The sequence below is a fragment of the Apaloderma vittatum genome, unplaced genomic scaffold (assembly GCF_000703405.1).
Source record: "Apaloderma vittatum isolate BGI_N311 unplaced genomic scaffold, ASM70340v1 scaffold21205, whole genome shotgun sequence".
Lineage (NCBI taxonomy): Eukaryota > Metazoa > Chordata > Aves > Trogoniformes > Trogonidae > Apaloderma > Apaloderma vittatum.
This window is the reverse complement of record NW_009715728.1, coordinates 5,927-32,645: the sequence shown is the minus strand read 5'-3', so window position 1 is coordinate 32,645 and position 26,719 is coordinate 5,927. Positions and strand designations below refer to the sequence as shown.

Below are 26,719 nucleotides of genomic sequence, written 5' to 3'. Positions count from 1 at the left end.
TTCTCCTTGGATATCTGGCCACATTTTACATAGTCAAGTGATTTACATAGCTCAGAGAAGAATTCAAATTTTTGTGTTAGCTGAACCAACCCTCTCAACCTCCAGAGGCTCATTTGTCATTAGGTAGAGGTTACTAGAAGACACTGGAAAGCCTGCTTAGTCTAACAGCCAGCCATGAACTTCTTGATCTTTCATATCTTTGCTCTTTCCTCTAGGAAAATCCAGTAAATGGAACAGTATTTAAGAACACTTTTTGACAGGGAAAATACGTGGTTCATTATTCAAGATGCTAGAGAAAGGAAGTAAAACTGGTTCAAATCCTGTGATTCCACATTAATCTTCACTTTTCCCTTATTCAGTCAAACTCTTGTGATCTTGACTAGAGGTAGCAAAACTACCATGGACTTTGGGGCTGCAGAGTTTTTAGTGGCATTTACTGCAATTAATCTATCGAAAACCCTACAGTCATAAAAAACATTTTCCATAAATTATCTAGGTTCAATTAGCAGTAGTGATATACTCCCTTGAATACAAGAGCTGGACTGCAAGTGTAAAACCAATAGGAATGAGTTGCTGAAGTTACTTTCAATATGATACATGTTTTTAAAGTGGCTTAAACACTTCTAAACATTCAACCTATGAGCCACTTCTACAGTGATATTGCAAGATGATTCATACGCGCTTAGTGTCTTGTTTCACAAAAGGAAACCTTAAAACAAAAACTTGCCCATGGCTACAAGGAAAGGCTCAAACTGAATTTAGAAACCAAACATCCCTGCACGTATTTTCATGCTCAGACCATGCTTCTCTTTATGACCTTACTATATCTACATGTAAAAGGCATGTCTACCACTAACATAATACTGATACTTTTTACCTTTTACCTTCTAAGCAGGTTCTGTTGGTGTTCTTGCGGCAGACAAGAACTCAGTGCATATACTTGGGCGAATGGAAGAACACGTTAACATTTTAAGTAAATGAAAAACAATTTGTGAAAATGTGTTCATTTACCTTTTTGATCTTCTTTTTTTCCTTCCAATGCTGATGCTTTCTCTGCTAAAATACCATTATCTCCACTGGCTTTTACCACATTCTCTTCCTGTATGGCTTCTTCACCAATGGCTATGGTGTGTCCATTTGAAGTTTCAAAATTTACTGTTACATCACCATCTGAAACGAAAATTAAAAAGCTATTGCCTAGTTTAACTGTTTCGTTAGCATGTATTGAAAACACACAGCATCCCTCTGTTTCAAGTGTCCATGGAAGCAAAGCAGAAAGACTTACTGACATGTGAAACATCAGGCTTCAGATCTGCTCTGCAAAGGAACTCTATAGGCTTCCACATTCTTTGGGTGGACACCTCCACAGCAGAGGGCCTGGAAGTGCACATGAGTTTTCAGGTCCAGCTCCGTATCTGTACATGTGAGAACACGTGTCTTCCGCTTTCTTTCTCCCTGCATCTTGGTTTATGCAACAGAAAACCGTGTGCGTGGATCACAACGGACCTGCAACATGTTCCAACACACCTCAAATCTGGACAATTAGGGGGCAGTTGCAGGACTACTGTGGTGCATTTAACAGTAGGTAAGTCAGGTAGGAATTCAGACAGTCCTCAGAGTACGTGTGCCCAGTTAATGAATAAAAGAGGTCACAAAGTCATTATCCAGTCTTAAGAACCAAGGTGAAGTCTTCCTGTACTACGAATCCTGTCATTATTAAATTCTGCAAGTCAAATTCTTTCCCAATTCTGATGATATTTTACTCACTTACCCAGACTACCTCAGCTGTGAGGTTTTATTTAATACTGAGAAAAACTTCTTTCTCTTCCATACTTGTCTCTGCACTCCTCAAAATGCTACATAATCTTTCTGTCTCATAGCTTTCTCTCTTCCCTATTTGCTGATTTCTGCTCTCAATTCCATGCATTTAAAAATTGTGCTGAATTTCTTCTCTGGTATCTAAGGTTTGTTGTCCTTTTGTTCCTCACACCCCATTTGTAGCTCACACAGATGATTGCTCTCCTCCTGCAGGATTATCTCTCTTGCTGTCCATCCAAAAATTATACAAATCTATACCCGGCACTTCTTCTGGTATCGCCTGTTGATTCTTCATTAATTGTGGTAATTCCAGTCTCTTCTCCTCCTCTTCTTCCTTGCTGCGTGCTATTGGACCTGGATGTTTGGCACTTCCCTGGTTTCAACACAATTACCATCTTTGAGTGCTCCATGGGTTAAGCTGATGGTTTCATTCTTGCCCACACGCTAACTTCAACTTGATGTGTAAAAACTAAGTTTTGCCTTCTTAACCTTGCCTCACTCACTATAGCTGATGGTTGCACAAGGCTTCCTTCTTACGTTATTGCAACATCCAGTTTCTTCAGCTTCTCTCTTCTGGCACCTCCTGTCTCCATGTGGCACTTGCCACTTTCCACTCCGTTCTCCTTCATTCCATCTGAAACACTATTACTTCTTCATATTTCTTACCCTCTTACATTTCAAGATGCCATGTAATCTCCCCTTTTCACTTCCAGCTCCACAGTCATTCCTTCTAACTACCTTCACACCGCTCAATGACTATCTTTATCTCCATTTTTAGCACCTTCAAAGCAATCCTATATTCTTTCAAAATGCTCCTTAAAAATCACAATTTTCATCAGACATGAAGCACAACAGGATGAAAGCAACCCAAACTGGATTGATGGTCTTAAGTCAGGAGGAAGGGGAGAAATTTGTTCATCTTTACATCCTTTACTCACTTTGTTTAACTTCTGCAAGAGATGCAAAGTCCCATTGCTTTTAAAGAATGGAACAAGGTTAAGCATACATAGATAAGCAATCCATACATACTTTTAACACAAATCATGTAGTATTTATGTTCAGACTGCAACCAACCTGAAACATTAACACATTTCATTAACTGTCTTAGCAGTCTAAACGCAATTTACAACCATCAGTGGACAAAGTCAGTCAGTTCCCCAGTAAAGCATGTAGCAAAAAACATAACAAATTCACAGATGGACAAATTGAGGTATGGAGAGTTTATATGTCTTATTTTAATTCAAAGACATGTGCTGACAGACAAACTCAGAAGCCAGCTATGCTGAATGTCTTAGTCTGGTAATTAATGAAACATGGTGAAGAAAACCATTGTCACATGTCAACAAACAAGGCCCTTCTAAACATCGATGTGTACAACACAGATTATACACATTGATACTCTCATGATTCTTCAGCTCAGGCAGAGTAACACAATTTCTAGAAGAAAAATATTTTTAGAAATCATGGGAGTTATTTGACACCTTGATAAAATGTCAAATGGCTTAATTTTAAGCTGCAGAAAATTACTTTACTTACTTGACTTGTATTTAGATTTATAGAAGATCAATAATATTAGAAAGAATATCACTATAAACTTCATCCAGTGTAGCACAGATGTGTTAACCATGGTTTACTTGTACTTTTTAAAACACAAATTCTGGTTAATACCAGTTACTAAACTATATAGCATTTTGAAACAAGTCCCAGAGATTCACGTTTGTGCCATTTGTGAATGTGGTCTCTGAGACAGTGGTGGTATCTACATGACCCCAGCACTGGTACTTTTTGATACTTGAAATGGATGCTATGGATTTGCTCAGGGTCCCAAAGCCTCTAACTGTTCAGTCAAAATTTCTCTTATTATACTCCAGTTGCTTTAGAAAGCAGACTTTGACTCAAAATAATAGGTTAATCGCTAACTCAGGAAAAATACTGGCAAACAATAAGTAGGAACCACAGGAGTCACACTACTTAGAGGGAGCATCAAAATACCTAAAGATACGACCAGAAGTCAGACACTGGACCTCCGACAGGAGCACTTACAGAACACTTATCTCTTGACTCCAACTTTAGTTCTTTGTCAACTGGCTAAAATTATCTCTTTGTCTCCTCATACCTACTTACACTACATGGAAACAACCCAATAGTGGCTTTATCATCCATGTTTAGCACTCAGGAACTAAATTCTAGTTAACATGTTATCACCTTGCTCGGGCATTTCCTTCAGCACTCCCCTTCTTATCAGCTCCTCTCTGCTTTGTCTTGTCGAAATCTTCCTTTCCAACACTAAAGAAAAAGCACAGTTAAGAATAGATTTATTCTCATATTGCTGATGCTTGTGGAAAATGTAGAAAAAGATTTTTATTTTACAGAAACCTTGAGAAATCTTGTTCCCTTTGATTCTACAGGAGAAGTGGTTTGGCTTTTCACGGATGTTCTCTCAAAATATTGTTCCACGACTTCAGGCACAGAATGTGGGGATCCAGCACCTTCAGCTGATTGAGGCTCTATGAGGCTTCTTTTACAGTCAATATAAAAAGGCACTTTCAGAGTGGAGTTGAACTCCCCCTAGCACAGACATTTAACATGTAAAAGCACCTCTTTTCCATTGACTGGGTTGACTAGTTCAGCTGGAGATACCTCCACCTACTTTGTAGATGTTAGGAGCTGGGAGAGAGAAATGCTGCTCATAGCAAGCAGCTCACAGAGTAGACTTTGCGAAATGCAAACTGTTTTAAATGGAAGAAAAACACCTTAAACAGAAAGTAGAAAGTCATGTGCTAAAAATGGATAACATCCAGGCTGGCTAGCTGGCTTTCATGGAAAAAAATGCAGCACCCTGGTTTTAGGTTTGAAAAAAAAAAAAAAAAAAGATACCTAAAGCACACACACAAAAAAGACTGTGACATGAAGCATTTTAATTATTATGTTTATTTCCCGCGGGGAAAAAAGCTAAATAGCTTTATAGGGAAAAGCATTTACAAATGGCAAAATACAGAACAGCTCCACACTGCATCCCACTCTTAAACTAACACAATTTTGGTCAGTGATCTGGGAGCCCACTGCAATGACCTGTAGAACCACGGTGCACAGCTCATAAAATGTGACCATCACTTGTAAAATCCCATCTTCATTGTTAGGAAGTTAATCTCCCATCCTGCTTCTCTTTACATATGGACATCAAAACCCAAGAGATGTTTGGAGCTCAAGTTGAGGGCATCCGGCAAAGTTTCAGCCACGCTGGACTTCATCCTATTAATGCTATGGGATAAGGTTATTTATCTCATCAACTAATTCAAACATTCTGGTAATCCAATTACTCTTTAGAGCCAGCCTAATTGCTGCACACAGATTAAATACTGCAAGAACTATCATCTTGCTTGCCACAGCCCAGCTGGAACGAACAGCCATATGGCGAAGTGATGGCTCCTGGGAAGACACAGGGAGAGGGAGGTTGGCTCTTCTAAGAAAGTTACCCTTCATGCACAGCAAAACGTCTTTCCCAGCCACAGGCAACTGTGTAGCTGCTGACTCACAACCAGGCTGGCTGTGCTTGGATACCCAAAGGCATCACCGCTCACAGCTTCCCACCCTCCTTCTTCACCAGGGAAGGTGATGGTTGAACAGAAGGTGAAGCAGATTCTGTGCTTCTCAAATTTAAAGCACTGGGTTTACTTCTCACACTGCAAAGCGTGGGGATTCAGGCACTGCTCCACATGGGATGCATTTCCTTGCCAAAACAGCATCAGCTCCTGGCAGAAGAACTGTAGGCAGCAACCACCTTGATCAGCCCAGTTCATGTTACCTGTGCCTGTGAGATCAACAGCTGGTGAATGCAAACAGTACTGGCTCAAGAACACGTAAGTTAGATCTGTGTTTCTATACTCAGATACTTTGTGGGTCTGTCTTTAAAGGTCAAACCTTCCCAGCATTCAAATCACAATTGACAATATAAAAAAGCCCATTACTGTGGCTACAGTCCCTCAATACAAGGCACTCTCCTTGGGGAGAGTCTGGTAGCCCAAATTCAGACCAAGTTAGACCGCCTTGGGTCCCAATCCTAAATTACTTGGAACTTCTTCCAGTTTTCCCCTATTATATTTTAAATTACATGTCTTGCAACTGTGTGTCACGCATTTGCATGGCAAACTAAGCACATGAGCACGCCCTGCTCCTGCAGAGTTTTTCATGCAGGTGAACATTCAGACCCACAAAGACTGCTTTAAAAGAGAGCAGGGGCCATGAAGTCAGAGGACTATGTGGGCAGGAATGGATGAAGGGTCTTAATCTCTCTAGAAAACAGGTGTATTTATGAGCAGAGCAAAATCTCCTTTGATATAAACCCGAAGGAGGAACACTTTACACACATACTTTATATCTGTTTTGTTGCTAGCAATATTTCTCCTATTCTTATTTCAACTTTACAGGTATTATTTATTTTCTACTATTTTTCCTCTCTGTCTCCTTTTCACTGAATCAGTCCCCGCCATCAACAGCTTTCTCTAGTCTGCAGGATGATATATTTTTTACAGTTCTACAACATTGAATGCACAACTGTATCGAGTAAATTATCATGGAAAATGTCAATTGGCATTAAAAGATACTAACTCCTTACACCTTTACTGGAAGACCTCAAGGCATTTTATTAACATTACCTAGGTTTCATAATATCCCTTAGACATAACTATCTCCACTTCACAGATTAGAAAATTTATGAACAGATAAGAAGCTTAAGCCCCAATCCATCATCTAAAATGCTAGCCATGAGTGGTGTTTTTATTTAAACTGATTAAGCTCAGTTAATTCAACTCGAAAAGATAATTTATTTAAAATATCATTTGGCCCACAGAAATAGTATTAAAAATCATGTTAGAATTCATTGAGTATCATAATTTTAATTCCTACAAAGAAAAAGGCAGAATTTTAATTTAAATCAAAGTAACCAAAAATATGGCCCCTTGTGTAACAGGAATGAGTAGCCCGTCTACTTACTAACCTATACTGGGTGCTATTTAGCCAGAGTGGACTCATCACTATGATTTATTGCTTATTACAAACTTTGGACTATACATTCCACATTTAAACAGTCAAGTATTTTGATTATCACAGCCCAATTGCACTGAGCTTTAACGGTCTCAAACTACTCAGTCAAGCTAATCACATTTGACTACTGTTATGTTTCAGTAACCTCTCTCAAAATAAGAGATTTACAAAGTCAAACGCTCAGAGTCAGGAGATGTTTGAACAAAGGCTGATAGCTCTGCAGATGGTACAGTTCTTATTTGCTTGTTAAATACTTTACCTTTGCCAGCCCTGCCTTGTTTAGGATACAGACTGCACTGTGTTCAGTTAATTGTTTCCTTGCTTAGGTTTTTAACCTTACTTTTCACACTATGGCCTCATCTAAGGAATAAACTAAACCTTAATTGGAGGAGAAAATTTTTCCAAATGTTACCCCAACAACTGAGTGAACCAAAGACAACTTGTTCTTCTCTTTGATGCTCATGTGAGATGCGTTATCATCACTGTATAGATAGGCAACTTAAGGCATAGAAAGATAAAGTTAAACATTACTAAACATGTTAACATTTTTTAAGTGTTTAATTTGAGCTACCTTTTCAGGTGTCATTTCCTACATTAAAATTGTGATATATAAAACAAACAAACAACCCAAAGCATAGGTGTTCTAGTTGAATTGCCCTCTTATGGCAATTCAAAATACCAGCAACAGAAATGAAGCTATGAGTATTGGCCATCCGGTGCTAAGCTAATGGCACAGACAATTGCAAAAAGAGTTATCATCTACCTGAACCACCTGGGACGGGTATCACTATTTGTCAACTCAGAAATAGTTCAGTCTCTTGAGTTCAGTATAGAGAAAGAACTATAATTTGATGCCTCCGCCACTGTCCCATTTGGCACGCTCCCTCTTATCACCACCTTTGTCATGATTTCATCATTTGTGTCTTTCTCTCTCATTTGAAGAAATTTAAACTTTTTATCTTTGATTTCCAGACCTACCTCTCTTCCTTCTTCTTCTAGTAGAACTTGCCACAATACACTACCCATTTGCTTCTCCCATAAGCACACCTTTGTCTTGCTATTCCTGCAGATTATTGTTTTCACAATCTCTCATATTACTCAGGAGTAGATGACTAGTACCATTCTGGAACACATATATAATAAACACTATTGCTGTACCACCATCATAGAATGTGTTGGGCTGGAAGTGACCTCTAAAGGTCAACTAGTGCAACCCTGCTGCAGTGAGCAGGGACATCTTTAACTAGATTAGGTTAATCAGAGGCCAATCAAGCCTGACCTTGAAGGTCTCCGGGGATGGGGCCTCCACCACCCCTCTGGACAACCTGTGCCAGTGCTTCACCACCCTCGTTGTAAAGAACTTCTTCTTAATGTCTAATTCTAAATCTACCCTGCTCTAGTTTAAAACCATTGCCCCTTGTCCTGTCGCTACACACCCATACGAACAGTCTCTCCTCAGCTTTCTTGTAGCCCCCTTCAGGTACTGGAAAGTTGCTATAAGGTCTCTCTGGAGCCTTCACGGGGACATTCTTAGGCTGAGTGACCAGTTGATGTTATCACTGCAAATCTTTTCTGTCATACGTGTACATATAATGTGTGTATGTGTATATGTGAACAGGTATCTTAACACGTCTGACATACACGAGGTGTAGAAATGTATGTGCATATAAAAAATCCTGAAGATACGTAACATTTCAACATTATCGGCAACATACTGTTTATTACAATAAACTGTAATAAAATGGAAATAACAATTTCTCCACCTGCATACATGTATGCATTAAGATTGATTACACAAACAAGTCATTCCTGACCATGAGTATAACTGGTTATCAGTCCCTGTCTGCTGAGGAAGGCTGAAGTGAGGCAGGTTTCACTCTCAGATGTCATGCTCCAGCACTCAAAAAATCCCATGTCAAAATCCTTCTCCTACTGCAGTCAAAAGCAAAGCTTGCCCTCACTTCAGCTACAACTGTCAGAAAGCTTGTGAATTTATCACACTGTACGCAGCCCTCAGTCACTTCAGTAAATCTTGCTCATCCAAGGGATCCCACAAACATTTGCATTTTTATCCCAATACAAATAATAGTTTCACTAATCATGAGAAGAGTTTACCTCAAAAAGCAGTTTCCATCCCTCCCTCCCTCCCCCCTGCAAAAGACTGTTCAGTGATATTCAGCAGCTACAAACCTCAGACAATCTTAAAACTAATTCTCTGACTCAAAGAGTGCTTGCTGTGAGATTCTGGATATTATTCCATCTTCAGTTTTGCTCTTCCAAGAGAAGCTCGAGACAATTTTGATTTTCAATTTTTCTCTGACCTAGTAAAGAGCTAAAATTGCCTCCTGCTCCCTGTCTGCACACACTCTTGCAATGGAGCTTTGAAGTGGCATCTGCTTGGTGCCAAGACACAAACTGCTGCCTTCGTTTCCTTCACAGCAAAACATTGAAGGGGGAGAAACCCTTGAGATTATGCCATTTTCTGTTTGTTTTTACTTAATTTTGAATGCCCTCTAGGCAGGAAAGTATACAACCAGTGCCCAGAGAACAGATTTCCTGAGATACAGCATGGAAAATAAGCTGCTAAAGGAAAAAATGCCAAGCATCATTCCCCCATCGGCACAAACCCTTCGACATCTAGTCCTCCTTTTTTTTTTTTTATGTTTGTGGTATTTGCTGTTTCTGCTAGCAACCAAAAGATATTCATAAGAGAGTCATGTGACATTTTGAGAAAGAACTGCAAGGTACATGTCCTGGCAAGGCTGTAGCAAGAACCTATTTCAAAAAGCCCATTGAAAACCCAGAGAAAGCAATAAGCGTTCGTTCCAACAGCCCGCACTCGGTCTTAAAGAAACTCTTTCTTCAGCTGCATACAGATTTATCATACTAAATCCAAAACACAATACTATACCAACTGCTAGGAAGAAAATTAACTCCATCCCAGCAGAAACCAAGACAGGCTGTTAAGAGAACAGGCGACAAGTGTGACGCTCATCATGCTGTCTCCCATGATCTCAGGCCAGGAAATGGGCTTCCTGCACGTAAGATCGACGCACGCACACACAGAGCTCTCCTTCTGTAATGTAAATACATCTTTGATTGAGTAGTCCGAGGAAGAGGATTTCCTGTAGGCTTTTGATTTTGTACAGATGTTTTCCCATCTCTTTCTCAAGTTAGATAAGCAAGTTTCTTCTCCCGTGTCAGCATGCAACAGGGGGAAACTTGTCAACTAAATGCACAGTCTCCATTGGTCCTGGGTCTGTTTCCTCAAGAGTTAGAGAGGTAACTATTTTTTTTTACTTCTCCCCTTCCCCGCCCCAAACTACTATCTAAGGCAGGATGAACGCAATCTCAACTACTTTTCATTTCAAATTCCAGCCTCACATGAAGCATACACACAAATGTGACTCCATACCTTACGTACACAGAGTTCAAAAGCAAATGAGTATCTCCCTATCGCTCTGTGGCTTCTTGTCAGCAAAATAGTCCTCAAGTACGTCAAGATATGCTTTCCCTGCAAGCTTACCTGATTTGCACTGAAAAACTACAGCTTATTCGTGGCACAGCTGAGGCTGGCACCCTGTCAGTTTCTGAGATTTCTGGAGACACAAGTGCTGCAGAAGAGTACAATTTATCTCAATTACTCTCCATATGGAAATATATGGGCAGGTCACCTGCATTTCTGGCCAAGACAGAGGAGGAACTGCAGGAAGGCACTGGAAATCAACACATAAATTGCTTACTCTGGTCTACTCCTATGAGCACTACTCGTACTACTGCCGGGCAACCTGCATGAACAAAAGGTATGTCCAGCCCACAACAAGCTGCCGGCTTAGCTGGGAAGTACAGCTGGGCTTGGGAAAAAACACGTATCTTGTATGTGGATAGGAAAGTAAGTATCAGTAACATCTAAGCAAGACTATAAACTATATTTTCCATGAAGGGGTACTCCAAATCTTCACTCTCTGGAGATTAGTCAATACTTAGATACACTCTTCATTCTCAATATAAAAAAATCTGTGAACTGTTCTTGTGCCAGTTTTGTACAGCCAAATGCCTAAATTTGTAGGTCACTACAAGAGTCAGAAGAGGTAAAACTCTCACAGGAGATCTAAGGGAAAAATAACACGAGAATCCTTCTGTTAGTTTTAGAACTCTTACAACTCCTGTCGTCAAGATTTACTTTCTTTTCATTTCCCCAGCTCAGAGAGCCAGTGTCGCTGTTTTTGAGGTGATAGTCAAGATTTTCAGACATTACACAACTGCTAGAGTTTCACTTTAAAGAAGAAAGAAAAACCCAAACCACTAGATATCATCATGGTTGATAAAATGCATGTAAACTGGGACATATGATTGCAAGTTTACATATTGAATGTACAAAATAATACAAAAGTTTTGAAAACTTGAAATTAATTCCCCGTGTCACTATGCTTGTATAATTCTACCCAAATAAATTAAATTTTACAGTGTAGCAGGATGGATATGCAGAATCTTATTAAAAATAGACCACACATACTCCTTAGAGAAAGATATCAATCTAGTGAATAATGAAACTATCAGAAGTTTCCAAACCTACTCTGTAGTATCTTCTGTTCACTGGGACATGCATTAAATTTTGCATATTTACTCTTCACAAACTATATATGCACTGAAATACTGTAGTTTATATAATTCAGAGCATTAGAATGGGTTTGTGTTTTACACAAATTAGCTGTTTTACATTATGTTATTAAATATAATAGCAGTCTCTACTGTATAAAAGTTTGATATATACTATATAGCTATCTAGCAGGATGCTAGCTGAACAATGAAATAAAAAAAATCAATTTTTTTTCAGGATAATTTAAAAGTCTATATAGAAGATGATCATTCTAGATACACAAGATACATTAATCACTTAGTGCATCAATTCCATTAGGAGCTTTTTTGCCACAAAGGACTATTGACTTCAGTTAGTCAATGAAGTGTCACCTCTTCCTGCACTGAACTTTTCCCATCTGCTATATCATTTACAGATATACTTCACCGTGCAGATAATTAACTTCCACTTTTCACTGCATAATTATACATCATCATGTATTCAATGGACCATAAGAGCTCTCATTAATATGATCTATGAACTATATTTATCTTTCACCATCAACTCTTTTCTTCTGCCAATTTGTAGTGCAAACTCTCCTTTTATGAATTTCTGTTTGCACACTGGTGGTCTCCATTTTCAAGAAAATATTGATCGCAAAATAGAGTTTTAACTTTGAAAAAAAGAGGAGGTCTATATTACTTTATTAGCTTCCAGATCTGAAAGGCAGTGCTGCAAAACCACAGCTGAAGTGTAAAAAATCAGGTTGTCTAAATGTTAAGAAGTCATTCAAAAGAGTCTGTTTCTTCTCTCTGCTTCAGCGTGCTTTATTGATAGTAAATCACAATGCTAAGACACAAATCCAAGTGGTAACCATCACAGAAGGGTAAAAAATACTTCTTCTTGTTATGTTTTGCTGGATTTATTTTTAGCTGGATCAGGTTTGTGATCTGTTCATCACAAAACTGGTGCCAGTAAACAGGAGTCAACGGAAGTTAACAGACAGCTGAGAGAACTGAGAAGACAAATTATCACTTGAAAGTTAGTTTTGGAGTAATTAAGATCGACATTTTTTCCCATAAATTATCCAATTAATTATCTTCAGAACTATGCATTGGGAGCACACAGTGGAAAAACCAGACTCAGAATGTAAAACATGACACATACTCTCCTGTAATGTTAATGGTAACTTAGCTCTCATAGTCTAGGTATATAACAGCAATAAGGTCCAAAAAGCGAAATAACAACCCTTATCACCAACTAGTGTAGCTGTTTGGCACCTTGAAAAAGTATTCTGTGACTCAAAGCTTGTCTATTTTTATCAATAGCATAATTTTAAAGCTTGATTTTCACTACACTTCTGAGACTATGGTTTTTGTCCATTACAGCTAATTTCTCAGGTGATCACCTTGAGATAAACTCTCCTCAATAACTCCATCTGAAGTCAGTGTCAATGGGAACTGTGGGTTCTCCACAATCCTGAAATGACTTGAAGGACCATACCAACGTAAACAAGACAGGCAAATCTAAGTACAAGCAAGTAACTAAGAAGGCACTTTTGGAAATGTTCATATCTTAACTTCTTTGTGCATAATTTCCCCCTTTTGTAAGAAAAATACAAACATGTGCTTTGCCTTGGTATTATAAAAATTGATGTATCGTACTTGGAAGACTAGATTGAGGCCCTCTAAACAAAAATAAACACAGTGTTTATTATGTTGTACTAACATGAAAAGAAGGCACTTTTGGAAATGTTCATATCTTAACTTCTTTGTGCATAATTTCCCCCTTTTGTAAGAAAAATACAAACATGTGCTTTGCCTTGGTATTATAAAAATTGATGTATCGTACTTGGAAGACTAGATTGAGGCCCTCTAAACAAAAATAGTACAACATAATAAACACTGTGTTTAACATGAATTTACCAGACATTCATTTGTAAAAAAACAACTGCAAAATGACACACGCATTTCTGCTTAATGGCATAACAATTTAACACATGCTAGTATGTTGTGACAGTCTGGAGAATCTCTGTATACACAGCTTATAAATGGTGATTATTCTGAAGAATTCACCATATATAAAAATCACATACCTGTCCAACAGTAGCTGCAGAACATTCAGGAGTTATTAGCTAGAAATAGTTTTGCTCTAATAATATGAAAAATAGCACTGAGGAAGCTGAAGGAAACTGGAAGCAACAAAGGAGACAGCAGACTAAGGGGATTTATTTTGACTGCAGTAGTGGAAGACATTGTGGGAATTTTGTTGCAAGGTACCTAGGAAAATTAAAAAACAGAAAAGAGAAGAGAGACGGCAAGAAGGATTTGAAAATGTCAGAAAGACTGTCCAAAACTTCAATCGGTATCTGGAGTGATGAAGACACCAGAGAAAATGTTTTCTTTCTGCCTTTCATGTAAATAAAGCACATTCTAGAAGCGACACTGTAAAACCATATGGTTCCTTGCTGCAATTGTCAGGAGTTGCTCTGGGTTTAAAATGTCAAGCAGTGTACTCCTAAGAGTTCAGGAGAGCTTACTGAGGACACTTTAGGAGATTAGTATTGCTCTTGTTACCTAGAGCTGTGGAAGATAGGGGACGGAGCGCTTGCACTGTGGTTATGAACTGAAAAGCTCATAGATGCTCACTGGACTCTGATTAGACTCAAGTTTAGAAAAGCACAGCATCCAATGTCTGAATCCCAAAACAAAAGTTTGGGGTTTTTTGTGGAGAAAGCTTGCCCATAGCTGTGACACACAAAGACACACACACACGCTTATATGCAGCGTTGCATTCAGTTTCTTAAACATAGGTGTCTACAGCCACTTTGGATGCTCCAGGGTTTTGGAAATAGGTGCACAGAGATGACAAATATGGTGCAGAACCTTCTAGAAGAGCACACAGGACACTTCAGAACATCCCAGGTGACACCAAACAACCATGTTTATCTAACTGAATCCCAGCCCTCAACATCTCTCTTTTTCAGAAGGAATGTAACAGACCATTCTTCAAGCCTTGCCAATGGGGAAATAAAAGGCCAGAGCAGCCTGTATGAAGGCAGCGGTCGCAAAGCTGACCTTCATTCTTCTGCTGGGCACAGCCACACCTGCTTCTTCCCTCTGACAAGACCAAACGTTTGCTGCATGAAGGCAAGGTGTGTTTCGTAATCCAAGTTACTGACTATTAGAAGGACATAAACACATTTCCACCATATTTGAGGATACGTGATATAAAGCCTAGAGTTTCTTAGCTAGGAAAAAAACAAAAACACAGCACTGTCAACATCAAAAGAATATCATAGATAATGTATAGTAAACAAATGGCATATTTCTGGTGATAGGTTAGCGTGGAGGCTGAAGAAGGTTAGGTTTTTCCTTCCCAAAGATAAAACTGTTTTTCAATATGTCAAATACAGTGCCTAAATAATCCTTGTTATCTGACAAGCTCCAAGAGCTTTTCAAGTATTACTCTGCAAAGCTACCACAGTGTTTTCTGCTATTTGCCACCAAAGGGTCATTGACATACCTGCTGAGGTTTCTCTGAATTTGTCACTAGTCTTCTTCTTCCGCCATTTCCAAGGCTTAAAGATTTTTCCAATGGTGGAGAGTTTACCCTTCCTCTTGAAGGGGGGAGTTTGGGATCCTGGGGCTGGTCCATCCGAGTTAGCGATTGAAGCCTTATCCAAGCCATCAACTGTATAAGCAAGAAAAGTAAAGGTAACTGAAGGATTGAAACCAAAATAGCATCCAACAGCTAAACTTTTCCACTATGAGACTGCAGCAGGCTGTGTGTGTGCCCGTGTGTTTTCTGTTACAGAAGGCAGCCAAGTGGCAATTGACTGCAGCCTGTGGTCACAAACAAGTTCCCACCCCAGCCAGCCCTGGGCTTCCCTTCTGCTCGGCACCTCAACAGTAGCAGGACAGAGCTTGCTCCTCATGATGCACATCTGACACATCTGCATAGTGCTGCGGTTCCCCACTGCTACTGGAGAATTTCTTTCAACTTGTATTTGAGCGACTTTTTCCCTATCCTTGGTAAAACTGGATAACTAGCTGTCATCATATAGAAAACAAAACCCTTACAATGTAAAAACTATTTGAGTGAAACAAATTCTTTCTTAAACAAGCTGTAAAAATAACTGTTCTAGCAGTAGAATCAAAATAGGTCTGTCTGATATCCCCAAAATCCGTCATTCCTAGCACAGCCTGCCATGAGTCAGGCTTCTTATTAACAAAACATATTTAACAATAAACTTTTGAGCTGTGGCCAAAGTTTAAAGAAGGATTACTTTTCTGCAAAAACATACTGAGTGATAAGAAAGCCAATATTTATCATCAATGGCTGTAACATCAAGTTTTGTGAACAAATTTAAGACTCATTCTTCAACATGCCATAGCATACAGTTAAAATAAATTTTTAAAAAATTTCATTGAAAAGTCTACTATAATTTATTTCTATTTAAGAACTGAGGTTTCTTAGAGTCTTCCATTCCTAGTCCTACAAACACTTCAAATACGCTTAATTTTATTCATGTGTGCAGTTTCAAGTGAAGTAATTGTGATTACTTACGTACATAAAATTAAACATGCGCTTAAATGTTTGTGGCATATGGGCTCTGCAATTGCTTTCTTTCATCTAAACATTCTAATTATAACCAATTCAGAACAGAGTTAATGGCACTATGCGCAGTAATAATGATAATCATAGATCATTAAATCAGAAAGTACTATTCAAAGAAGGAAATATCACTGTCCCCATTTTACGGATGGAAAATATGAGGCACAGAATTGTTAAGTGTTTAATTTTATGTTTGCCAAATGGCTTTCTGAATCCTGGTCCCATGTCCTAGCTGCTAAAAAGATACATATTCAGACACATAACATCATGGTGCAATCTTATTATTCTGTTTCTCAGACAAATGGCATTTAATGAGTCCTATATTTGTCCTAGACTTCAGATTGATCCAGGATACTAAAAAAAATAATAAAATCTTTTCTGTGTTAAAGCTGATGTAATGCAAACAGAGTCCAAGAAACTTTATTTCCAACTGAGAAAAAGGATCCATTGTATAAGTTTGTTGAAGTCTAGGAAGCTAAAACCAGAGATAAACCTGTATGAAAATGATAGCACTTAAATCAATAAATCTGAGTTCTGGCATAAAATGTAGTAAATTCTGCACTGTCAGAGAGACAGAACAGAGAGATGGAAAACTTCTCTTGGATAAATTACTGTTATTCAGATGCACTAGAATTTAAAGCTTTTATCCGAGTGCTTTCCTTGGGTATTTTCTGGTCTATAGTACAAAGATAAGATGGAAGAATGGCAAGTGAATGGACTTTAAATGTAAAAAGACAAGAATTTGCTAAGAACTCGGCTATGGCTACCTCTTGCACGAGTACAAAACCCCAGCTTCCTCACCTATGCACCCCAGAGAAGAGGGCAATCTTTAGGGAGATTTAAGCTGAGACTCCCTTAAAATGAACCAGCTGCCACTCTACAGACCCTGAAAAGCCAGGTGAGAGGTGGGGATGAGAAGACCACCACAGGCAGCGAGCAGCTCTGCACAGAGTGAGAGGCATGGGACAGAAGAAGTACCCCTGCAGGGGTGCCTTGTCTGGAATTAGGGATTGCACTTTCATCTAGGCTCACAAACACCGCCTATGGGGTGCAATCCCCTACGGATTTCTGGCTCTGCCAGAAACTGTGAATCAAAGGAAGAAGTACATTTACTTGAAGGGTAGTTACAAAGACAGAAAGAACCTCGATTTATCTTGGCAATTCCAGCTGATACAAGGAGGGGCGAGGGCCACAGCTTGCAGCAGGGAGGAGTCAGGTGAGTTGTAAGGAAAATGCTTCCAGGAGGCGGTTGGTGCACGCTGGAGCAGGTCTTGGGAGGTTTTGGAGGCTCAGCCAGTCAAGCCAGGGCTGACCTCACTTATTGTCAGTATTAGTCCCCCTCTGAGTGAGGGACTGGACTGAGTGACCTCTCAAGGTCCCTCCAAATAAGATTCCCGTGGTGCTAAGCGATGCGGAAAGACACGGTTGCTCTGTGAAATCTGCATTAATAAATCCAAAGAATCAGAAGTGAATTGATGAAGAAAAGAGACCAGGATCTGTCAGCGGAACAGTTTTGTCCTGGGACACGAGCCAAGCATTATCTCACAGGCAGTCCATCAGCTCGTCAGAGCAAAAGGCCACCCACTCCTTGGAGGCAGCAGGACAAAACCCGTGTTCTTGTCCCCGACGACTTAGAAAGGCTAGGTTATTGACGGGAAGAGCCTGCACCCTGGTGATAGACAGCATAGTCTTTATAAACACTAGAAGATAGATCTTTTCAAATCTTCCTGGGTTGTGGAGTCCAGTCTATTGCAGGCAACCACTTTCACAGAAGAATCATCTAATTTTTTCCTCCTGTGCCTCTTTGGAGGAGGATTATGACTCCAACAGCTACCCGCAGAGAAACGTGGATTTGCAGCATTCCCTGCTCTGCCCTCTGCTGAAAATACTTCACTCTGAAATAATGATATTAATCCTAGCTAAAGAAATGTCTGCTTCAAATGAGCCAATATATGAAAAAAGGGATCTATTTAGTGGTGAATAATGTTCAGGAAGACTGCAATGTTTGAAAACAGGATTCAACATTAACTCCTTCCAACAACAAAAGATGAGGAGTCGATTTATCGAAAGAGTTCAACAAGTGCTCATAATTGAGAGTTTACTAAACCATTCACCTTGTACCAGTTCCTTCATTTGAGAAAAGGACCCAAATATGTATCTGCAAAGGAGGAATAAGCAGGGTCAAACATCATATACAGATTTTAGGAATAATCTAAGATAAAGTAACATCTCAGGGAAAAGGGATTTATTTATATTCAAAAGCAATCATAAAGTAGCTTATTTTACCAACTAAAACTGCCTAGGAAAAAAACCCAACAATTTCAGCAATGACATTCCAGAGCATTTATGGAAAGATCTTTTCAACAACTATTTCTCTGAAACGCTCATCAGGAAACTGATGTTTAAAATTTACACTATTTGCTTTATAGGTCATGTACTATTTTTCACCCCAGAGAGCTTATGCATCTCCTGTTAATCATTGTCAATGTTATACATATTCACTGAGATGAAAAGAAACATCTTGGTTTTCCAGAATTAGAGAGGCCTGGTCACTTGTGTTATTCTTTTATTTGTACATCTTTTTGAAGTCCTGCTTTCTTTCTAGCATCTTCCAAAAGCCTGCGAGTCACTTCGTTGCCTTCAATAAACATCATTATTAAGTTTGACTTTAGGACTTTCAACTATACTACCTGCATAAGCTTACACTATTATATTCTGGTCCTTTGCCCTAGGTGTAGATTTCACATGTGAAGGATAAAAAGTGTACGTAAGAAGGATAAGAAGTATATGAACCCTGCATGTTGATGTCACGCAAAGAGATGATCTTGCAAAAGACCAACAAGAAACAAGCCAAATCATGCTGGCACAGGCCGTGAGCTAGATGAAGGCTACAATAAGGACAGCTGAGAGGTGCCTCAAGCCTGTGGACAGCCGATGAAGATTAGCTCAGTCTGCGGATGACCCCAATTTAACTATAAACACCCAAAGATGGAAATGCCCGAACATGTCTTATCGTACAAAGGCTACTTGCAACAAACAACACTGATCTCTACAGCTGCCTAGAAGACAGTTTTCTGCTGGGAATGATCTCCAGAGACATTGTGTGGCTGAAGCAGGTGTGTGAATTCATCACAGCTTTCCCGAGGCATGGTACACTTGAGCACTGAGATGTTCGTGTCAGCAGTAACACATGCTAACACCTTCTTCAAGTAAGAACTTACAACTGACTTCACAAAAGCAAAATACCACAAAAAAACCTACCCATCAGATCATTTCAAGCAAGTCTAATATAAATTCCTCTGAAGTAAGTAGCCATGATTCTGCTGGTTCCAGGTCTTTTGATCTGGAATGCAGTTAAGACCATTTTTTAAAAGCTCTGACTTAAAGAAAATTCATCACCAGAAAGAGAGGGGTACATGTATGCTGTAAGTTGTTCTGTATTTTTACTTCTATATATTTTTACTTTCGGCAGTCAAAGTGGAAAGCCAGTAAAAGCACCTAACTTCACTTTACTAGGAGTAATACAAGACATACAGGGAAAAGAAAGCCCACACCATGATGTCCTTATGCTACTCTTTCTGTAGCAGAAACACATTTTGACAGCTAACAGACCAAAATTCCTTGCTTATATTTTACTACTAGCAATTTGAGTCACTGATGATATTCAAAGGTCAAACCTGAGTAATTAAGCAGCTAGCTACAGTAGCAGTACACTCAATTTTTTTTTCTGTAGAAGAAACCTTTACTGAATCGGAATCGTTTTAAAACAGTTTCTTATGCCAGTCCACATTTACCTTTAGTTCCAAGGAGAAAGAGCTTATTAGATAGACTTTGTTGTAAACTAGTATGGAATGTCTTATAAAATTGCTGTTTAATAATCTGAACGGTGTTTTAAATGGAATTTTGTGTTATGTGGCCAACAACATAATATGATGAAACATGAATCATTTTAATTTAGTCCTACAGATACCCCACACTGATAACAGGTACGCTGAGATCAATGTTAACAAATTAAGTCTGATTAGTTTATTCTTGTCACAAAGATTCTTGAAATCCTAGAGTAAAAAGCATTAAGAATACCTCCAAGAAAAAAAGAAATAAGGCACAATTTAGGTACCTATGTCAAAAGTTATGCTACTGGGAGCCTGAGAAACTGTGATCAGATGCTCTCTGACTCTAAAAGGACAGATGCCAGAATTGGTGACATCAGAAGTCTCTGAAATCTGCTTTTCTGTAGGTGAAACAGTAACTGATCCTGGAGTTTCACAGCAGAGTGGCTTTGGTGATGAGGGCAGCCTGAGAAGTTTATTCTGTGCACTTCCACCTGCTCGTTCCTGGCCCTAAAAAAATCCCCCACCATCCTTTCAGTTGTCAAAATACAGCCATTCACTGGGCTTCATGCAAGTAGATCTCTGAATGATCCAGACCAAAAATGCCTCCTCCTTTCCCCTCTCTTTCCTTTTTTAAAAGGTTACTTTTTAATCTCGGTCACTTTGGTGATTTGGTCTTCAGCACAACCTTGCAAACACCTGGCGTGTCAGGGCTGGAGAGGAGCGGCCTGTGGCACGGGGCAGCAGCCGGTGGCTGGGCCGGGCAGGCAGCCAAAATCAGCCAGGACACCAGGACACATCACCCACGAACCTGACAGCGCTCCACAGCCTGGCCTGTGCCACGTACCTGAACCTGGACGAGTCCACAAAATAAGCACGCTTTTGCCTACAGCATTCACAGGGTAGGTGGAAGACTTGGGTTCCTCCCCCTTCCTGAATAAATGGTGTCAAAACCTGCTATCCTTCACTTCCCAAAGAACACCCTAACCAGGAGTGGGAGTCGTGGTCCTCTGCAGAAAGCAGTTTTGGGGCCATTCAGCCATGAGCAAGAGAAAGAACAGCAGGGAAAATGTGCTGCTGTACTTGGTAGCTAAGTTCACTCATTTAAAAATATACGGGAATTCATACTGGTGATGCAATCAGTATGGGCCTTCTGCAACTAAAGCAATTGCTGTACTTTAGCTGAGAATGTGCAGTATCACTTGAATCTTTCTGACAGCAAAAAGTATTACAGGATTTCAATGCTATCAAGCCTTCTGAATGAGTAGTCATAAGCAAGTTTGTTTTTTTTTAACTCCATCTCTCTTCTGCCCTCACCATCACTGATCCAATTTTGCTGGAACACTATGATATATATTTAAGGGATTCTTTCTCATATTGGGACTGTTAAATCCATGACACTACCAGCAGAGCAACCCATCTGGGTGCTAAACTTTTCATGTAACAAATGCTTCTCCCACCCATTTGCCTTACAAGCATCATCCACCTGCACTGCAGGATCCTTGTCTTATAGCAAGTGGTCAGGTGAAGGAAACGTCTACCTCCACCATCTACTCTCCACCACAGCAGAACATGACCAAGAGGGGAAAAGGCACAGAACCAAGTGTTCCACCGATATCAGGTACCAAGGTAGCACTGGCACCTAATACTTTTACTAGCACTGGGTATCTTGCAGTATTACCATGGTATCGCCACATCACCGTAAAAGTGAGACTAACTTGTTTGTTGGAATACAGGTGACTCAGGTAATACCATAAATGAATTGAAAAATACAACAGAAGATGCAATGGCCTCAGTTTAAGGCTACGTTATGCGTGGATTTGGGTCTGAATGACTTCTATGCTTATTAACTACTGGTTAGCTAGTACAGTTATTTTTTCTCTTCCTCTCACTGCACCCAGATGCTGTGCAGGGATGTGCTGCAAAAGTCATCTTGGTTTATTGAGACCTCAAAACCTCTTCTGACAGTGTTATGATTTTCTATATAGTCTTGCCAAAGGGCACGGAGTTGGAAGTCATGGGTTTTATGCCAGCAAAATCAACATGTTTATGCAGCTGCATATTATCCCCATTTAGTGACAAGAACAATAAGTCATCAACTTGTTATAGAGTATGGTAAGCTGCTTATTCCTGGAGCTTACTGGAAAAATTCAAGACACTGCATGGTAAAGTGTGGTCATTAAAATGACCATTGACGTGGTCATTAAAAATCAGAAGTCATTCTGACACTATCAGTGTCACTTTCAATAAAGATCTCAAATTCTGTAATGTTAATATGGATTTCTTTCTGACCAGAACCAGATGGAGAGATGTGTCTTTTTTCTTTATCCCTTTTCATTTTCTACTTGGAAGGGAAAAAATGCAACTAATACCCAATGGATACACTGACAAATGGGAGAGCTATAATCTACCTCCAAGCAACACAATGAATTGGCATCTGAATGCTTTTGCCTTGCCATACATCTGGAGTTTAACTTTGGGGAAACTCTGTCATGAGCTAATTGACTTGATTGTGTTTTAATTAAATGAAAGGAAAAAGCTGGAGTTCAAATGTAGGCGGCTGGATGGTAGTTTCCATATGGAACTGCCAATATTGCAAAATGTTAATTGGGCCTCCTGCTGGCAACGAGCTACACAGGCTGGGTAGTGGCTACTTCAGAGGGATGCTGGCTGCTGCTTTAACAGAGCTGGAGGGGATCCTCCTGGGATAACCACTGCAGGAATGGATTTGACTGCCTGAACACCTCCAGGTTTCTACGAGGATACTCGCACAAACACCTCCGAGATTGTGGGGGTCACACACGGCAGTGCCAAAGTCCAGAAAGGGCTTCAGTAGGCTGAACCCTGTAACCCATCTCATCACAAGCAAAACGTGCAGAAAAATCAAACACTGCAAAGTGTGGAAAACTTGTCTCAAAATTTTCTGTTCTGCCTCTGTGATGAGTCCCTGCCTAAGCTCTGCAAAAAAGCACAGGTGCTGCTACACAGGTAATGACAAGGGCAGGAGGGGAGTGTCTGCTTCCCCTGAAAGCAATAGCATGGATGCCCAGGTCTCCACATTTGAGAGAGATGTCCAGCCACCCTGTCCTCTTCAATAGGGTGCAGAAGAGGAACATGAATAAAGTCCTAAGCCATGGTGCTGCCTCCTACATGCATTTATTCTAGTTCTCACTCTATCACCTGTACACTTGGGATTAATTTGCTCGGAGCCTGAAAGAGCTTGTTTAGCATCTCTCTCTTAGGTAGGAAGCCCTCACCTCACGAGACACTGGTCTCCACCAAGCATGGAGGGCACGTTACCTTGGCTTACTACTACCTTATTCAAGGAGCAGTAAATAAAACAGCGCTAACTTCAGGGTTTGAGATGTGCTTGCTGCTTCACTGGGGCAAAGCATAAAGAACCTCTTTGCTTTGTCACCTTAAGTGCTGCTCTTTATTTTTTTTACTGGTCACAATAACCACATCAACTTAAGTGCCATCGGTTGCTTTGTCAAGTTACAGGCTATCATGTTATCACATTAGTTAGCATAAGCTGACTCTTGCTAACATAACCCAAAGGTGGATAACGCGCTTATAAAGGGCAGCTTCAGAGTTATTTCACAATATAGTTTCCACTACCATTGGGTTATTTCCACAGGAAAAAAAAAAAAAAGCAAAGTTATGGTTGTAGGGCACTCTGGAGACACTGGAAATACTACAGGCAATACAGCAAGGGAGGGCTACCCAGTCTGATTAAATTACACTTCTCAGGCAGGAACTTGTGCACAGCTCTCGTCTGCTACATCTGCACTGGCATGGGAGCTGAGAGGGCTGTAGAGTTATACCTCTACAATCACAACACCTCTCATCTGCTTCTTGTGTCAACACACACTAGAGATTTACTTAACGTCTAAATAAAAATAAGGACGTGACCTTATGCTTGCAATACACCCACAAGCATGTGTTTGCAAATTAATTATGTTTTAGCATCACGTGGTTCTTAACGAAACATGTGCAGGACTTCCTCCTCCTCTTCAACAAAATATTTAAATTCCATCCTTTTGGCTTCCTGCAAAAGGAATGCATGCTCAGCAAGCCCATTATACAGGTTTGAAGGTAATTTGGCCAAAAAAAAAAAATATTCTTGCCATCTCCTCTCTGACCTGAATACAGCTGGCTCTGACCAGAAGGAAAGGAATCATAGGCTTTATGCATAGGCTTTTTTCCTCAAATACTTGAGTGAGAAGCAGTAAATGGAAAACTTCCAGACAGTTACATTTTCCAGATATATGAAACATCAGGTCAAAGGTCAAATTCTGGATTCAAGCAACTTCTCCACAAAACCAAAAAAATGCAGGCACAGTAACAGGGATATGGGAAGACAGAAAAACAATCAATGACTAAAAGCAGTGTACCTAAAAGAGCTCCCAAACCACTTTGAACACCTGAGGATTAATGCTTCTTGTGTTAGAATATTATAGGAAAAAGCTCCTTGGAGTACAATGGTATAGATTTCTATTTATAGTTTTAAAATCTTTTTGGATAACTCTGTAATCCCACCTACAAGTAAGCTGTAAGTACTCATCTTGCTAAATTCTGCAACAATATTTTTTTAAAAAAAATCACACCTGAAAAACAGAACTGCAAATATTTCCTTATTGATTTTTTTTTGGTATAGCCTTAACACAGAGAAAAAAATAACTATAATAAGTTTACAATGAATATTTTTAGCTATAGACAAATGGTAAAACTTCCCAGCAGATAATGGCTAGAAGTGTGAAAGTAAACTGAAGTGAGCACAAGGCCACTTTCCTGTGAGGTGATAAACAGGAATTAAAGCATTTTTGCAGTAATTAATTAACCCCTGAGCAGGTCTAGATGCTCATTTGTTGACTCTTCTTAGGAGCCCATCTGCCTTCAGAGAGTGAACCAGCACACCTCGAGATGGTCCTGGCTACTTGCTATCCAAACTAAGTCAATAACCTCACAAAATGGGTCAAAGCATGGCCAAAGTTACCCTGGGCTGTTTCTAGCTCTTCTCCATTTCTGAGCAACCACAAGCTTGGGGCTGCTTTAGATCTCAGCTGGCTGCTTCCTGGGGAGGCGTATATCATCCAAGGGAGGATCTGGCTCAGCTAACAGCTCGTCTACCCTGCAGCACCAGCTGAAAGAACCAGCTGCTGGTGGTTCCTCTCCAACACCTTTCAGCCGTTCCCTCAGTGTACGTGTAAAGACAGAGGCTTTCCCCTGCAGCTCGCTGGATGCATCTCCAGGAGCCACCACCACTGCTGGCAGAGGCCACACGCAGGTAAAGCTCTGTAGGGATGCTGCCCAGGCAAGTGGGCTTCCAGTCATCTCCTTTGGTGTTTTCACACCACCACGATGGAAGCAAATAATTTTGCTGACCAGGCTCAGCTGGGTGGTGTTCTCTGCAGCTGGGTCAGGAACAGAGCGGGCAGAGATGGGGGAGAATTTTGGGGAGAGATGGAAGACTTCTGCCACAAAGTCATACCTGAGCTCACTGCCAGCAGGGGTAAGAGCTGCCCCTCACAGGATCATACTCCAACCCCTCCACCACATCCAGCACTGAAGCAATGCCCACCTGAAGTGCTAACACTTAGCTATCTTCCTCTTCTGCAGGATGGAAGCTGGGGAAGGAGGTACACATCTCTTCTCCCCATCCCACCCAATTCCATTCCATTCTACTCTACCCAGCACCCTTGCTAAATACAATTCTCTATTAATATTATGTATGTGCTTTTCCCTTTATTATTATCTTTAACCAAATCTTGCATAATTGACACACTTATACTTCTGAGAGCAGGTTTGGTTTAGTGGGCTCCCAAACCAATGCTTCTTCAAGCTTAAGTGTTATAACAATGAGCTCTTAATCTACAAATAACAGAGCAGTTATGCACAAAAAAAAAAGTAGGAGCAATTTGATCAGTTGTGTAATTAAATCCTCCATACGGGACATCCTGGTGCTCACTATGTTGCCTTTTAAAAGCAGTATTTTTTTTTTATACTGGCACCACTTCAACGCCTTTTTTCCAGTACAGGAAGCAGCATATTGCACTTGTCCAAACGCGTGCGAGTCAAACCCCAAGCAAGTAGTTTCTTTTTGCAACCTTGCTGGCCTCAGAACCCCACAGAGGAGGTCAAGGACACTTTCAAATCCAACCAGCAAATTTCTCAGTGTTGCTGCCATTGCAAATATTTGTACAAGCTATTAGCTCTGCAGTCTTTGTAGAGAAAACTGTGTTTATTTTTAAGTTCAGTTTTTAGCTGCCTTTAAAATGTTTGTCTTTGTTGCTAGATACCAGCATGGGTAAACAATAATAATAAAACTCCAGTATGCTTAGAAGAAACTATTAATGATTAAATACGGTTCCTCTTAGTCAAAAAGCCAATTTGACAACTCTAGAACCACAGCCCATAAAAATTGTTCATGTCACTCTGTACCTATAATATCACAGCTCTGAATACAGTCATCTCTGCTATGAGGAAATGAGAGTTGCCAAGTTGCAGCTGACTTTTATTCTGCATCATGTTTCATTACTCTCTCCATCCCTGGCTGCACAGCAAACAGCTGTTTTATTCCCTGTATTCTGATCTTTATTAGGGACAAAGTGAGAAAAATCAGGCACAAGCTGACATATTTGTCAGCCCAGCTGCTCTTCTTTTGCCAGTTTAAACTTGGACATTCAGAGGCATGTTCATGCATAAGGACAGATCCGTGTGTAGTTTGTGACGGGATTCAGTCATACCTTAAACCCCAGCACGTCCCCTTCCCTTACACAATCACAAGAAATAGTCATTCCATCAAGCAAGCTAGTGGCACCGTAAATCCTTA

At 40.0% G+C, this 26,719-nt stretch overlaps 1 protein-coding gene across 1 annotated transcript in view; it reads right to left on the bottom strand.

Moving 5' to 3' along the window:
• PHACTR2 (phosphatase and actin regulator 2) overlaps positions 1-15,133 on the bottom strand; it is a gene marked incomplete at its 5' end in the record, with an annotated part of 48,828 nt that extends 33,695 nt beyond the window's left edge. The window contains 3 exons of the mRNA XM_009869282.1: positions 1,012-1,170; positions 4,024-4,104; positions 14,966-15,133. Coding sequence (XP_009867584.1) covers positions 1,012-1,170; positions 4,024-4,104; positions 14,966-15,133 — 408 coding nt within the window. The remainder of the gene's footprint in view (positions 1-1,011; positions 1,171-4,023; positions 4,105-14,965) is intronic.
• Between the last annotated feature and the right edge of the window lie 11,586 nt (positions 15,134-26,719).